At 38.7% G+C, this 17,458-nt stretch overlaps 2 protein-coding genes across 6 annotated transcripts in view; one reads left to right on the top strand and one right to left on the bottom strand.

The window, feature by feature from the left end:
* Positions 1–17,458, top strand: part of ARHGAP6 (Rho GTPase activating protein 6) — a 441,720-nt gene that overhangs the window by 308,446 nt on the left and 115,816 nt on the right. The window lies entirely within an intron of this gene.
* Positions 9,062–16,073, bottom strand: AMELX (amelogenin X-linked). The gene is made up of 6 exons (XM_071220290.1): positions 16,022–16,073; positions 14,635–14,700; positions 12,707–12,754; positions 11,293–11,337; positions 10,603–11,028; positions 9,062–9,095 (listed from the first exon to the last, which is right to left on the bottom strand). The coding sequence occupies exons 2-6, from the start codon at positions 14,686–14,688 to the stop codon at positions 9,090–9,092; spliced, it is 579 nt and encodes a 192-aa protein (XP_071076391.1). The 5' UTR covers positions 14,689–14,700; positions 16,022–16,073; the 3' UTR covers positions 9,062–9,089.

Consider the following 17,458-nt stretch of genomic DNA (forward strand, 5'->3'; position numbering starts at 1 on the left):
AATAGATACAGGTTGTTTTAGTTCGGTTCCCAGAGGCAGATGACAAATTAGTTTACCTTTCAAATGGCACTCATAAAAAGCAGGATGGGGTATGTGTGTGTTTCAAGAAATGCCTCATTTCTTTTTAAAGTTTAAACAACTCTTCATCTGTAAAATTTGGGATAGAGACAACTTTTCTTTTTTTACAGATTTTATTAATTTATTTTTAGAGGGAGGGGAAGGGAGGAAAAAACAGAGGGAAGGATCATCAATGTGAGAGAGAAACATTGATAGGTTGCCTCTAGCACACACCCCTACAGGGAGCGAACCCGCAACCCAGGCATGTGCCCTGACCAAATATCAAACTGATGACCTTAACTTTTCAGTACAACACCCGACCAACTGAGCCACGCTGGTAAGGGTGAGACAACTTTTCCTTTACAAGGCCGTGAGAATTAAATGAGGGATATATGTCCTGTTCTTAGAACATAACTAGAATATAAGAGGCCAGTAAATGTTTGATTTATTGTAATAATTAATTTTGTATTACAGTATGGTGTTTTCTTCAATGTCAATGATGGTTCTGTGAGCACATATTAAGCACACCAACCAGTTTCCAGGTGTTTTTCTAAATCAGCCTCAAGGTGCTTGCCAGCCAGTGGGGAGACCAAAGACAAAACAAGTAGTTGCTTGAAATGGAGGCAGGCACAAATATCCTGGGAAACACTGAGGCCTGCACTCTGACATGGGTGGACCGGTAAGAGAAGGTCCATAGAAAAGGAGGCGTTGAGCTGATGCTTATTTACAGCCATTTTTGTGATGTGTGGTGTATGGGAGACAAGGGAATGGGTTAATATCACCTGGAGGCATGTCTTGCATTTGATATTTGGACAGATAAGATGTGTCATGTCCTGGGTCCATCACACAGATTACCCAAGGTCTGCACTCAATCAGAGTGGGTCTCCTCTGCTTATAGCACACAGCTTTATACTCTCCATGGCTGTTGGAGGGTTTTTCATAATAATTTTGCAGCCAAAACTTTCTTATATTTGTCCGATAATACTTTTGGAGAGTGATGGTTCTAAAAATTGTGAGAATTAAGGCATCGAAAATCCCTACCCTCTCCATGGACAAAACTACTTATTTCTCATTATCCTGCCAAATTCAAGCAAATCCTAAAATAGGACATTTCCCAGACAAACTACATGAGCTCTAATTCAGTAGTTACAGTGATGGCTAACGGTCTGGTTATTTTTCTCTTCTTCATTACTCAGGTAACAACCACTTTTAGGTAACCTTCCGAGGAACAAGTAACACTCTCATCTTTAAGTAACTTCTGAAGGGGCAAATAACTTTTAGTTTCTGCAGACTGGTTTGGATTTAGACACATCAGCTGACATAATCCTGAGGCAGCCCTCTCTTCATCTGGCAAATTTTCTTTAACATGCTGGTCAGTCCTAAGCTGTTTAGATTTTGCCGATGCAGTTGGTGCGGGAAGTGAAAACCCCATTGTAGGAGGTCCTGTTTCAGCTTTACCAACTTTGAGAACTCTTGGTATTTCTTTCTCAATTATCTTTTAAAAATGCACACAGAGCCCTGACTGGTGTGACTCAGTTGGTGAGTATCATCCTACACACTGAAAGGTCTCCAGTTCGATTCCCGGTTCAGGACACATGCCTGGGTTGCCGGGTGGTCCCCAGTTGGATCATGTATGAGAGGCGCCCAATCAATGTTTCTCTCTCACATCAATGTTTCTCTCCCTCTCTTTCTCCTCTCCTTCCCTCTTTCTAAAAATAAATAAGTAAAATAAAATAAATGCACGCAGACATCTGATTTGTTCAAACTCTCATTCTTCGTATATGTTAAGTTCTGAACACAGAGACTGATTTAATGTCGGCATTGTTTGCTAGAGTAGAGTATCTCAACTTCAGCAGTGTTGACATTCAAGGCTGGATCATTCTTCATCACGGGGTCAGTCTTGTGCATTGTAGGATGATTAGCAGTACCCTTGATCTCTCCCTACTAGATAACCAGTAGTACCAGTCCATTGCCCACCTCTACCCCTCATTGTGACTCCAGACATTGCCCAGTGTCCCCTACAGCAGCAGTTCCCAACCTTTTTGGCACCAGGGACCAGTTTTTCCATTGACATGGGTTAGGGTGTCCAGGAGGTGGAACTCAAGCAGGGTGGGTCAGGAGGTGGAATGCAGACAAGCTTCCCTTGCAGCCCGGTTCCTAGCAGTCCATGGGCCAGTACTGATCCACAGTCCGGGGCTTGGGGACCTCTGACCTAGGGGTCACAGCTGCGCCAGCTGAGAACCACAGCTCTGCAGAAAAACAGATAAAGAAATCTCTCAAGTGCAATTAGCTGAGCTGTGACCAATTCCACAGTGACAGGGAAGAGTCAGAGTTGGGAGTCGCTATAGATGGGGAACAGGCCTTACAAGGAAGCTGAAAGGAAGACATTCAGAGGGAAGAGGTCTAACACTCTGGCCTCCAGTGAGCCTTGTGCAGTTCATATTATCCTTAGGGTGACCTTGAGGGTGGTAAAGAATAACTCCTGGGGATGTCGTATGGGGAAGGCAGGGATAATACAAGTCAGCAATTAGTAAGGGAGGTGTTCAGGTTGCTGTATGTCAGAAATGGCGTAATGATAAATTACAGATGTGTTTGACTTTGGAGCCTTTGGCGTATAAAACTTCTGTGTTACGTTCAAATTCTGTCATTCTGTGTTTCCAACTGTGTAGTCTTCCCTTTGAGGGACTGCAGAGCCCCGAGAAGGTTCCCTTTCTGAATATAAGAACTGTAGCCAACATTCGTTGAGCTTAGGGCTCCCATACAGGAAAGGACTCAGAGATGAATATTAGTACATTTTATAGAGGAGGAAACTGAGCCACGGAGAAGCTAGGAAACTTGTCCATGTTTCCACAGCAGATATGCACAGGTCATGATTGTAAATCCAGACAGTCTGGTTGTGAAGCCTGCACGCCACACCATCACACTGGGACGCCATCTTTGCCCATCTCTGACCCCAGCGCCCCAGCATTCCACTGACGAACTGGAAGCATAGAAAATTCTTTGGAGAGAAAACAAGATTTGGCTGTTCTGCGGAAGAGATTTTAACGTGGTTAAAACATTTTTTTGATTAATAAAAAAAAATAAATGCTGGCCCCTGGGCTATTTTTTGTTGATGGTCGGGCAATGGTATGTGTAAGAGAGCTTTATCGATCTTGACTTTTTTCTGATAGGTGATTCAGGCATGATTTACTCTGCACCATTCCCACCCCAATCTTATTTCTCAAGAATTATTTATCTTCTAGAAGAGTCAGGTGTTTCAGTTGAGGCCAGAATGAATTCTTTCCAGCAGAGAAGTATTTTTTGATTAACTAAATGTCACCCAATGACCCCTGATGATAAGGCTCTAGGCCAAATGGGGGCAAAAGGAATTATGAGCCAAATCACAAAACAAAAAGTAAAAGCTCCAATTAACAGGAATTTCACTACAAACATAAGCTGATGACTGTTTTATTAAAGCAATATGGAACACAGCTAGAGGCCACTATGTTCTGGAAATGTGGGAAATTGGTTCAAATAGTTTTTCTCTTGTGATTCCCATGTTAAGCTGTTCACAGTTAGATCTATTTGGTGTTTTTCAAAATTAATACAGTTTACTATTTTATATTCTTTTATAAGTCCTGGATTAAACTCAATCTTGGTATTTTCAGTAATCATTTACTACTAAGGGGCAAACTTCAGATTTATGGGAAAAATTCAGTATTTTCCTTTTGTGTGGAGTTGAGAGAAGGGGTGGTGAACAGGAAGTTGCTTCTAAATAAAATGAGCAACTTGACCTTTTTCCTTGATAGAATTTTATATTAGAAGAAGTGTAACATGCCTTGGTAATAACAACTGATATGATAACCATATAGTTTCTAAATGATTAAGATGCAGAAAAGTTTTATCTCAAGTTGCTCAAGTGATATTTGTCTCCACCTTGTCCTTTTATTACGGGTAAACTCAAAGGGATATTTGTGTGTGTGTGTGTGTGTGTACCCACTTGTCCTGTGTTGTACTGTTGGTCTGAACCACAAAATAGAAAAGAATGTAAATATTTTCTAATGTTTGCAGGCAGTCAACAACCCTCAGGGATGGAAAAAAGTTCAGTTTTTTTCTTACTTTAATTTTTCTGTCAGCATAGATTTTGGCTTATTCCCATCGAAGCCCTAGGTCCAGGGCCACCCCAGCCCTCTACCTCCAGTGTGGACGTCTGAAAATAAAGGGTCATTTCTTTGGAACTGAAATAGTTTCTCTTACAAGCAAAAAATTAAGTTTAATTGGAGTTATTATTAGATTTGTTGGTTTTAAAAGAAAACTAGACCCATGGACAAAGCCAAAGGGGGGGAAGGATTGAGGGTGGGAGGTGGAGGTGGGTGGGGCAGGGGAAAGTGGTGACAGGAAAATGGAGACCACTGTACTTGAACAACAATAAAAAATAATAATAAATAAATAAAAATAAAATAAAACTAGAGTGAAAATCATTTTGGTGTGTGTGATTCAACCTGAGGAAGAGAAAGGCTCTTCTACAGTTCTTAGAAAATTCCCATACGAGATCATGATTCCTGGGATGCTTGGGAAATGGCTTGTTAGGGCTAGTTGAGATGTTTGGTTTTAACCAGCGAATCTGATTTTGCCCCATCTTTTGCTTAACTCTGAATGAATAGGAATTTTTCCTCCACCTGACAAGGTAGTGTAGAGAACAGCACTATCAATTATAGCTCCTGGCTGTGGTGGAGATGCTGTGTATCTGTGATGTCCAATATGGCAGCTGCTAGCTCCATGTGTGGCCTTTTAACATTTAAACTGAATTTAGTGTGACTGAGGAACTGAATTTTAAATTTTATTTAATTTTAAGTCTTTTAATTTTGAATAGCCACATGGGGACTCACATTGAACAGTGCAAGTAGGGTATAATTACCAGTGAACATAGGCCTCTGATTTCAAATATTACATTGTATTATCACCCTTTATATCTGAATTTTGATTTGAAAGATGTGGCAACTATTAATGTATCTGACAAAGTGAAGATTACTTCCAAGTAATCCTTTGAATTTCCATCCTCAATTCATGTATCAAGGTAGGTGGTTATGGAAATAGAGCCTGAAAATTAGCTTGTTAGATTTCATTTTCATTTACCCTTTTAATAGGTGAATTGTGAGCATTTTCTGCTTAATTGGAGTTGTTATTGATTGCGGTTGAGGTCTTCAGATGATTCAGACCCAATGTAATTAAGCATAGGAGAGAAAAAATTACTTTATAGCCAGTCGCAGTGCCAAAATTAAATTAGACAGCGGATGAGTTTTAAGTCGGCGAGCAGTTCAGGCATTATTTGAATCAAAAGAAAATGCATTGAATGTGAAAGTCTCTGTAAGCCACGATGTCTTTAAGGGTTTAGAGCTTAGACACTGTGTTTTACTTCTGAACTGCCTGCTTTTCGAAGCCAGTCAATCTTCGATAGAGGCCTTGGTAGCCATTTATTTATTTCTGTTCTGTGCTGTTTCTAACTCTCCCTCCGCTTTATAATGCTCATCTCTTTTTGGGGTTTGTGTTGTTCATTTTTGTTCCTCCTAAAGCCAGTTTGCTCCTTTTTCTTCACCCGTCTTTGGTCAAAGTATTTCTTTGAAAAAGCATACTTTTTATCCCAGTATTTTTTTCCAGACATATAGAGGAAAATGTAACTGAGATCCAATATCTCACTGACATAGATAAAGCTATGAGCAACGTCTTTGCACATATCTTTCCATGCATTTTGATGACTCTCTAAGTGCGATTCGTAGACGTGTATTTGTACTTTGGGAAATATTATGCATATGGAAGCCCTCACCAACCAAGAGTGGATGAGAACAGAGAAGATTTCAAATGTATTAGTGACGTGGGAGTGATTATGGTGAGATGAGATTTTCTTTGAGGTGTTTTACTTATCTGTCTCTTTAACTTAATTTCAAAGACATAGCACAGCTTTGAAAATAATCTACTTTTGCTTCGTTATTAATTTAAGAATTCTTTAGATTTAAGTTTGGGTTTATTAATACATTTATGATCAACACTGCTATTCATTTCAGCCTGGACTTCGAGTCTTGGTCATTAGTATCAGGTAATTTTCTTCCATATTTTATTCAAATACATGCAGCATTGGGCATCTAACTAAGCCTGAGTTTTAATGAATGAGAAGTGCTCAATTTTATTAAATTTACATCAGCTATGTTACAGTATGTGGTAACATCCGTATGTCAGAATTTTGTCAGTTGTGACCATCAGCCACAGTTGGGGAATCAAGAAATAAAATAGTCTCAAAGTAACTGTGGACTTTCCAGAATAACAATTCCAAGGCCAATACCCTTTATTTTGTTAGGGAGAATATATGTACAAAATAAGGTACACGGTAGAAGGTTTTAATACACATTAACCAAAAAAAGAAGAAGAAGAAGTGATAGCTCAGAGCAGAAAGGAGCAGGTAGAATGAGAGAGTAATATGGGGCAATTTTAAAAAAGCATAAGAGCCATATTACCTCAGAATTTCCAAGACAACACAGAGTAAGTCTCATTCTGGACCATCAAGAAGACGCTATGTTATGGTTAATATGCACTGTTTAATGTGGTGGAACAATGTTATTATAGAAGACCACCACGAGAATGATTATATTAAAACATGTTTGGACATTTAATAAACAAGTGTCGGTTTCTTGTTAAAATTACCTTGTATAGTATATCTTATTCCATAGCGACTAGTCTTCACACACTGAAGCCTGACTTTTTCTTGTAATTAAAGAGGTCATTTGAATATGTGTGTATACACACAAAAATATCATTTAAATTATTACAGAAAGAGACTGCTTTTGTTAATGACTTTCCCAAATAGAGAATTCCCTTTGATCAGAAAAAGTGAGAGCAACTCCAGGCTGACTCCAAAGTTTGTGCTCTTTCCAGTGTCACAGACAGTCTTCAAGTAACATCATCACTTACACCCTTAATATTTTTCTCAGTAGGAATAAATGTAATGACAATATTTTCATGAGCTTTGGAAGACAAAGTATGTGGGGGGCATATATTTTGAAGAATATCCTAGGATATATGTTTTATCTCCATGTATCAGATTTTTTTCAGGAAAGTCATTGACTTTCTATGACATTCAAGTAATTCTTCTTATTCCTGTCCATAAGGAGAGACAGTTTGCTATAATGACACAAATGATGGGGATTCTGATGTGGTACCATGACCCACTAATCAGTTATGACCCACAGTTAAAAAACACTAGCATAGAAATAGTGTGTCACCTACCTAGAGGTAGATGGTTCCCAAGTAGGTTAGTTTAGGGACATGATAATGCCACCACGGACCTGGGGACTTTCCATCTTTCTACCTGACCCTCCCTGTCACAGGAGGGCAGACAGAGTTCCAGGCATCACATCCTCAAACAAATGGATCCGAAGACAGAACAGTACTTTTTCCTGGTGTATGTGTGTATATGTATAACGAAAGGGTAGTCTTTTTTTCCAGAAGCTCCTCCTCTCCTAGCAGACTTCCCTGTTGGCCTCATTCATTGTTCAGGTTCCACCACAAGTCATTCCTAAACCAACCACTGGCAAGGAGAATAAATACTGTATTGGGATGAATATGGTACGTTATGGTAATAAATGCCATAATTCACACGGAGGAGTGAACATTCATTCCCTGGGACAGGGGAGGAGGCCATGTCTCCTGGCTTCGTGGAATGCCAGTTGCTGGGATTAATTCTACCTCCGCCGACAGGGAATGAGCGGTGAGGAAAGGGAAGCTGTTGGACAGCTAGCTAATGATGTCTGCTATATTCACCGGAGCACTTTTGCTGTACTTCTGTTACAGTATTACTGCTGTTAGGCCCTCTCTTATTATTTGTGAGCTTATTTTATTCCTTTGGTAGATACTAGATCACTTAAGGTTGCGGACTTACTGTTTTCACTAGGACATGGAACAGTGCCTTGTCCTAGAAGGTGATTAATAAATATTTACTAAATTGATTAGACTTGCTCCATACTAATTGATTAAAAGCTTTCTTTTTTATTAACCTAAATTCTTTAAAATCAAGTTATTTGTTTGAATATTGACACCCTCCCAGTAAAGTTATATTTATTCATTCCAGAAAATGATTAAGGGGCCTTAATCCTGAAAGCACTGGAATAAAGTTACTGTGGGTGCTGTGCGATGTTAACCCTGAAAAGAGTGTTTACAGTTCTGTGTGGGTTTCGGAGGAAAGGGTTCATATAATTGGGAGTGGGAAAGAAATCTTGTATTGAGTCCATTTTATGCATCTGTTAACATTTTGAAGACTGTACAGTAGAAGTTATATTATCTTCAAGATTACAAAGTAGATGAAATGACTTATATGTAAAATCACTGTGATTATTTGAAGCTCCATTTAATAAAAGTTTTGTTAGGAAAGCTAATTACTTCGATAATTTAAAATGCAGTATGTTATTATCCATATCACATAATTTCACTTAAAAATCTGTTTCAGTAAAACGAGATCAGAAGACTGGATTGTATTTACGAATGTGGTGTGAATGATAAAGCCAGTGTTCCAAGTCTGAATTTGTTTTGTAATATAAGCATTTTTCAAAAGCTTATTTTTTAACATAAAGGATTCTTCATATAAATTTCCCTTTATTTGGTTCAGGTTCAGAGACAGTATATGTTTATAACTTTTCACTTTATCAACTATTATAACTAATATATAAACTTCTGTTTTTAAAAAGACTTGGGATAGCATATTTTGCATTTCTTTTAAAAAGAAATATAGTACTCATTTGCCTGCAGAGTGGTCAATTTGTACGTATGAATGAGCAGTTCCTACCTTATTCAGGAATAGCCATTACAAATTGTTCTCTCAAGTGACATGAAATTTTAAATTTAAATCAATACAAAGATATGAGTAATTTTTAAAACATGTTTATTGTTTGCTAACAGTACTTATTTGTAGTTACAGAGTTTACTAAGTAAAGTGACGCACGAATCACTGTGTCACTCTAAAAGCAACCGAAGCATTTACTTCAGTTCTCTTCTCAGTTTCTGATCTTTTAATCCTGAAAGAAAACAGCAAAAGAAACAAAGTAATTTACGAATCTTCTTATTGAGTGCCATTTACAATAACACAGCTTCCGTTTTGCCAAAACAATGTACAACCATTTAAGTTTGACTGTATAATTTTCAAAGGTTTTGTTATCTCATTAACATTAGAAGTGAGGTATCTCACTTAAGTGTCCTGCCTGCAGGACACTTAAAACTATTATTTGATAATAGAATAACAATTGATACCTTTTATCGAGTACTTCCTGCTTGCCAGGCTCTGAGCTTATCAGTTTATTTTCCATAAAACAAGTCTACAAAGCTATCAATATTTATACTCTATTTTACACAGGAGTTTAAAAAAGTTTAAACTATTTGTCTGGTCACCTTTTAATAAATAGCTCTGGCAGGGTGTGAATACATTATGAGGTACAATTATTAATAAAGAGATAAATAAATGCATCTTCTATACAAAGAGGGAACATGTACGTTAGACTAGAATAATCAACTATAGGCACCAGATTATTTGTGTTACAATCAATTTTCAAAATTGTGCCCCATATTCCTCATAATTGTGAAGCTATATATGGTATATATTATAATTTTTTATTGGGAAACTATGGTATTTGTACTTGGGCAGAGGCTTGAAAATTGTCCGATTTAGTCACTTTCTGTCATTTTATAGAAAGGAAAACACTCATAAATTTGAAGTAACTTGTTTAATACTATCTCCTCATTGAGAGCCAGCCAAAACTGGAACCCAGGTATCTGGATCCGCATCCAAGTCATTTCCACCTCACCCCTCGCTGCTTCTCAGTAGAAAGTCATCAGTAGCATTTATAACTTGGAGTTACATTTGAACACATGCATGCAGTAGAATTACACAATCTCACATACACAGAAGTAAGGGTTTCTGAATATGAATGAGGGTCATTTATTTTAAGTGACTATTTCCCACTCATTTGGAAGAATTTTCTGTAATGGAAGAAGATTTTGTGCTTGTGTGAAAATTTCTTGCTAAAAACTTAATGTATGGAACCCCAGCTGAAAAGGTGTCTGACAATCTGTATGGTTTAGCTTCCTCCAAGTTAGATTAAAAACTACTTTAGACAGGTAATCTTCCTGTAGGTCTTTAAAGAGATTTCCCACCTACCAGTTCAAATATTTGTATCCCCTCACTCTCAAAAATTACGCTTTAAAAAAATCTTCAGTGCAATTCCAGCCTACTCTTTCTAGTCTAACACTTGAAAGATAAGGAGAACAGATAATGGATTTCAAGAATATATATTCTGGTAGGAATTAAAGAATTTAAGCCCACTCAATTAAGGCTATGGTCTTAATTGCTAAGCCATGTAGGAAAGCTTGTTGATAATGTAAAGTTATAGCACGTGCTTGTGCTAATAGAGTCAATAATCTGTAGCTGCTGATACTGAAGAACCTGGATTGTTTGAGAACTTAGAACTCTGGGGCCAATTTTGCTTTACCGTTTTCCCAGGTGTTGTAGTGGCCTCAGAATATACTCACCACTTCCTCCCGCTTGGTCTTGTCTGTTGCTGGCCAAGCTTCCAGAGGCAGGTCAGGAAGCATTGGGGGCAGGGGCTGCATGGGGAACATCGGAGGCAGAGGTGGCTGTGGTGGCAAGGGTTGGATGGGGTGCACGGGTGGCTGGGGCTGGATGGGCTGGTGAGGCTGCGGCTGGACAGTCTGGGGCTGGAAGGGCTGCTGGGCAGGTGGAAGGAGGTTTGGCTGGTGGTGTTGGGTTGGAGTCATGGAGTGTTGGCCAGGAACTGGCATCATTGGTTGCTGGGGGGCCACGGGCTGCTGAGCTGGCACCACAGGGATGTGGTGATGAGGCTGCAGGGCGTGATTCGGGGGATTCTGCTGGGACAGCACGGGAATGATTTGGTGGTGCAGCCATCCACCCATGGGTTCGTAACCATAGGAAGTGTACTGGTGAAAAACAAAGAGTCAGGTTTACCATTGGCTCCATTGACTTCCGACTGGAGAAGTAGCAATGTCGTCTTTGCCATTATGACAATGAGTATTTATTCATTTTTCCCGTGCAAGAATTTCTAACTGTGTACACAGATAAGACCTTTTACAAACTAGACTTCCTATTAGTGTCTTATGTGGCAAAGATATGTTATTTCACTTAAGGGAATTGAAATGCATGCTTAATATTTTAAGAGAATAAAGAACAAAACATCTACATACCGGCTGCCTTATCATACTCTGGTACCACTTCAGAGGGGTAAGCACCTTAAGAGAAAGAGACATTAAAATACATTTGTTTTAATATAGTTACATGAAATATACACTCAATACTGCAGTCCTATCAATACTGATAATTTGAAAATATGGGTTCCACTGAAGAAAGAACAGGGTAAACATTTTTTCAGGTGCTTCCTGTGTGTTAGACACTACGTCACATCCATCAAACACACATTTTTCATATTTTCTCACATACTCTAAGGCAAGTATCATCACCCTCACTTTTACAGACAAGGTCATGGAAAGTTGAAGTTCATGAGCTTGGCTGAGGTTACAAAAGTAGTAATTGTGTTTAAGTCCATGACTCCTGATCTTCTTTGCAAGATCAAAACAAAACAGAAAAATTAATGTGACATAATATTAATTGTGTTATTTTTGATATGATGTCACAATTAAAAATATAGGAGACAGAAACACTGTTCCTCATCCTATAAACACAGGTTTTCTGGTCAAATATGTAAACCTTTCAAAGTTTAACAGAAAATCTTGCCTCAACTTTTTATTAACATTTTTTCCTCAGTTTGTAAGGGTAAATGGACTCATGGATTATCATCTGAATCTATGAAAAAAGTGAGAGTTTCACTCCTTTTCTAAACAGCATATATCTAGGTAATTTCAGGTGCTACAGCATTTGATGTCAACACAACAAACAATTATTAATCTTGCTCAAGTTACACTTGACAAAGCATGTTTTATGTTGCTTGACTATTTTGCTCCCCAAACAGTTATTTTGAAGCATGGGTGTTATAATTATTTCCCTTCTCCAGATGAGGAAACCGAAGTTCCAGAGAAAGAAAATGATTTGCCAAAGTCACATGGTTAGTATGGGGTTGAGGAGAGCCTCAAACCAAATTTGCAGAAACCTCAAGCTTTTTGTTGCTCTAAAGAATGTCTCATAGACTACTTGGTCACTAGTCTTTCAGTAACGACAAGTGAAGAAGACACATGAGAGTATGAACATGTTAGAATTGGGAATTTACTAGCTGGAAAGGATCTTAAATAACATCTTACCTGATTCCCCACATTTTAGGGGCTAGGATAGAATAAACCTGTTCAGCCAGAATTTACTTTCTTCCCTGCCATGCAAGGCCCCCCCTGAGTGACAGTTCATGATGGATACTTTTATAGCCATACAAGGAGGAGAGACTGAGTCAGAGAGGCCAGGCGGGAGTGTGCTGGGGCAGTGCAGGCTGGAGGCGACTGACTCATCAGGGCTTAGACCAGGATGCTGGCAGTGGGGAACTGAAAAAGTGGGACTGAGAAACATCTTGAATGAGATAGCAACATACTATTCTTTACAGAGCCCAGGACATTGTTAACTCAAACAATGGTCAAAATTAGTAAAGAGAAAAATTACCTCATAGCTGAAGTTGATATAACCAGGGTGCCCAGGATGAGGTGGTAGCTTTTATAGGGAGGGGAGAAGGAAAAGAATGAAAGTGGGAGAGGGAGAGAAGAGGGAGAGGGAGAGAGGAAGAGATTAAGTCAATATGCAATTGTTCACATTAAGAGAGACTGAAGCAACTTCAAAAATCTATATAAAGCAGAATATATTTGAGGTCTACTTTTAGTCTGAACATGCATGCTGTGTAGGAGAGGGGCCCTCTTATTTTAAAGAGGTCCAGAACAACTAAAAGACTTTTCCCAGGGTTGCAGCCTATGGTGAGAGATCTGGAATCAGGAACCAGCACACAATTGTCCTCTGGTGATCTTCAGGCACCCCCCCTACCCATGTTGTCCATTAATCCTGCTCTGTCCCACCCACCATCTTACTTCTTAATGAAACTCACTCCATGTTGGGAAGAGATATGTTTCTCTTACGTGATTATGAAATACTAACAAGAGAATTGTCTCACAAACTTTCCCCTATAAATCAAGAGGTGGATGAGTGCTTAAGGATCAGAGAGATTCCTCATAATTTGTGTGCCAAGTAAATAACACGACAACAACAACAAAAGAAACAACTGCATGTGAATGACTGAAGATGAGATGGGTGCAGTGAAGTAGAAACACTGTAAATCCCTGTGGAAAATGAGAGTTGATTTATGAAGTTTAGGGCAATTCTTTTTATTATCGTGTCCATGTTTTTATAGCAAAAACATCTGAAAGTTCAAAATAAAAAACAACCTGAAAAATGATCTAGTCCTGTGTAAAATGTAGGCCAAGTGACCGATGCCTGGAGTTCTGGCTGGCCGTGCAATGGGTGGGAGCGAGAGGGGAGGGAATCATGCCGAACACCTTCCTGAGACATCGAGCTACGTGAGTCTCTATTCTTTTCAAATGCTGATATTTAATAAGAGGGTTAATTCACTCTTGTCTGAGTGTGAATTATTTTAGTCAAGTAATTGCTTTTTCTATACCTTCTTGATGTAAGCTGGCAGAGAGTAGGGGTGTTGAGTTGAGGAGTGGAAGAAGGGTTGAATTTATAATGCGAGAGTCCTTGGGAGACTAGGAATTGCCACGATGTAGGATTTCAGGAAGGCAGAGCAGAGAATGTTGGTCGTGCGGGTAAGAGAGAGAGAAAGGAGGCAGATATGCATGCTTTGCTGGCTTCTGGTTGTATCAACTGCTCTTTATCCTACTTTGCCTTCATGTGATCTAAGGTCTCTGCCCTTTTGTACCCGTGTCTAGGAAGAACGGGCCAGACTTCCTGGTCCGCGGTACATTTCAATGTAAAGTATACCCATATGCAGTGGCATAGGTGGGATTCCAGACAACCACATCGAAGTCCTGTACTTAGCAGATATACCCAAAGGGATGAGGCCTCTGAGGACACAAAGATGGTTCTCAAGAAGGGAGTTACTAACACAGAAATGGGACTTCCTGAAGGTTACAGCTGTGGAGTTTGGAGAGCAGGAAGAGATTTGGATACTTGCAAGAAATTGGGTTTTAGACAAAACTGGCATTTTTGTAGTATTTTCCTAAGGGTGATTTAAGTAAGCACTTTCTCTGGAGGCCTTTCAAGGGTCCCTTCCAAAAGTTTCCTCCATCTAGAGATGGGCAATGATAAAAGCTTATTGTTTCAACAGAATTTCCTGGGGAGCTTATTAAAATGCAGAGTCCTGGGCCCCACCCCAGCTATACGAGGTCAGAATCTTTGGTGGAGGCATCCGAGAACCTAATTTTTTATAACAAGCTATTTAAATTGTTTTTAAACACAAAAATGTTTGAGAACATCTGATCTTAATACTGTTTTAAACCCTAAAGTTTATCATCTATGGGGCAGTTTTTATTTCCAAGCTTGTGAAATTGGACATTGACGTATGCAGGGGGTGTTTTACTCACAGGCATAGCGAAGGCTGCTCCCAGGAGGCAGGCAAACAAAATCCAGGTCCCCATTTCTTGATGGCCCTGAAATATGTCAACACACACTTTTCTTATCTCTTCTCAAATATGGATATAATTAATGCTCCATAAAACCCTCATAATCCGTATTGGTTTGTTGCAGTGGAAAGGATGGGATCATTCTTAGTGAAGTTACTTCATTCATATGGGATTTCCAGTTCTCGGCCCATTTTGTTTTTTCTGTAGTCATAAGAGTGATAAAAATGCTTTTCCTTTAGGTTGGGAGCTGAATAAGTTGTAGGGACATGAATCATCTATCACTGTAGTATCTACATGCCATTTTCCTATGCCTGTACAGCTTGAAGAGTCGTAGAAGCTAAGTGTATCTTACAATTGATGATTAAAAGAGTACAGTTGGCTCTAAAATTGAGGACAGCATCAAGGTGCACAGTGCTTGATACTTTTAGAACCAAGAGGCACAGAAATGATTTTTTTGTACAGTCTACCGGAGTACTGCTACTGTTAAAAGCAAAGCCTAAACGTCGGAGAAAAGATATTAAGTAATTTACCAAAATAGAGTAAGGAAGGAGTGGAATTCAGTCGCAGGTGTTCCCATGAGTCGGACTTCAGGCAAGACCCTCAGGTAACATCTCTGAGCTCCAGATGCGGAGCAAAGGATGTGGTTCAATGAAAGGGAGAGGATGGCACTAATGTTCTGTGATTATTCCATGAATTTTAAATGACATCTACTTAAAAGATTCCATATTTAGTTAATGGCATATTCCTTTTGTTTGACACTGCATTGTGATAATTCCACAAATAAAACTCTTCAGACATGAAGCAAAACAGGCTATCCTAGAATTTGCACATTGCTTTGTGGTGCAAATTATTGACTAACTTTGAAAACTGTCAGAAGAAAGACTTTAAATTTTGCATAGGAAGTGAATGTTGTGGAACTGACATTTTCTGCCTCCTAAATCGGGTTTTTTTAAAGATTGAATTAATGAGGAAAAAAACTGTAGTTGATGATTCTATTTTAGGTCATTAAATAAAATGATTTTCAAAGTAGTGGATCACAAAGTGTGAAAAATTATTTTTATCTAATTTGATAAGTAATTAAAATAAATATTTTGCTTTGAAATTTGGCCATAAAAATTGCTTTAGGATTTTAGAACTCAAATTTAAAGAAATATACTTTCCTGTATTAGAAAGTAAAATAATTCATTTAATAATCAGAGTCTAATTTAATTATGGCCCGACTGAAGTAGTAAATATACAGCATAAAGTATTAGAAGTGCAGAATACATCGTAGCTTTTGAATATGAAATGTAGGAAAAGAAATAAGCACAGCAGAAAGGACACTAAATAATGAATAAAATCCACATACCTTTGAATATACGTCTTCAGAGTAAGTTTCTGTATGAAACTCAGAGACACTTGATCCTATAGATTTCTTCCAACTAAGAGCTCAATTTATATCACTCATGGCAGCTACAACAACCAATCAGGTTTCTGAAGGAAAAATGTGTTGAGTAAAACTAAAAATCCCTGTATCATGAATTTTTAGAAGCTGTGATCAAACATAAGGCTGTATGTTGTGATTAGTGCATATAGAGTCTTTCATTATGGGCAATAGTAGGTTTAACAGGCAAAAACTTTCATCATGCTGTTTTTAAGTCAGCAAATAAGTTCACTGCACATGCTGATATACTCAAATGTACTTTTACAAAGCAGTTATGTCATTGTCTGTTCTCTGGTTTGAGCAAACATCACATAGTTCTTTCCAAAAATGTAGATGGTTGAGTATCTGTAGTGTAATCAAGATATCCCCTAGGGTTTCCCATCCCTTTCGGATCGAGATAAATTGATTCAAACCCCCATTCTGGTAAAACCCCAAAGCACTCCCCAATATTTCACTTACAGATTGTAATTTGGGGATCACTACTACTCAATTTCCTATTGTCATTGAAGGTATTTTCTCTGATCCCTGTGGCCATTTCTTTAACACCATTCTGGTATCCACCAAAAGAGAGGACTAAGTTTCTTCTCCTTGGCCCCATCCTGTAGCCCATCTGCCATCCAAGCAACCATGAACTTGAGGTTGTCACGGTAGCAAAGCTTTTACTGATGATTTTGAAGACGAGACAAGAAACATATCACACACACCTCATGCTTAAAAATGTATTTTGATAGTTGCAAACAGATAGGTATCAGAGGGGACATTGCCTTGGCTCCCCAGTTCACATATCGACTCAGTTTTCTTAATATGTTGGCCCTTCTTTGTCCACATCCTTCTGGCCCAAGGCCACTTTCTCTTATAAGCAAATCCAAATTCCTGTCTCTCTTTTAGAGCCTCTTACCTGCCCCTTTATTTGCATTGTCCCTATGTTCTCAGCAGCCTCTCCTCTGCCTAAACATAATAACCAAAGCCCTCCTCTCTGTAAGAACTCTGACCTAGATATTAAATTCATGACTTTTACTCTTCTACTTTATTAAAGCCTATGGATTTTTTCTTTTATTCTAAAATTGAGTCGGTTAAAAAGCAGATTTGTAACTAGTGATAAGAGGCAGCCGATGAGTTGTGTATCAAGAGTAGAGCAATAAAAGAAAGACTGATCGCCCAGATAATATTGGCAGCATGGCCAGATCTCCTGGACTACTTAAATAATGAAGTTTGTACACGTACATGTTTCTATATAGGTGCTCCCCGTTGGCTAAGTTGAATTCAAGGAGAAAATATCCATGAAAGCATATTATTAAGAGCTAGAGCTTCGATTTACATGGGTCCTGACCTCAACTTCGCCAAAGGTTGAGGGACCGTTGA

The sequence above is a fragment of the Desmodus rotundus genome, chromosome X, assembly GCF_022682495.2.
Source record: "Desmodus rotundus isolate HL8 chromosome X, HLdesRot8A.1, whole genome shotgun sequence".
NCBI lineage: Eukaryota > Metazoa > Chordata > Mammalia > Chiroptera > Phyllostomidae > Desmodus > Desmodus rotundus.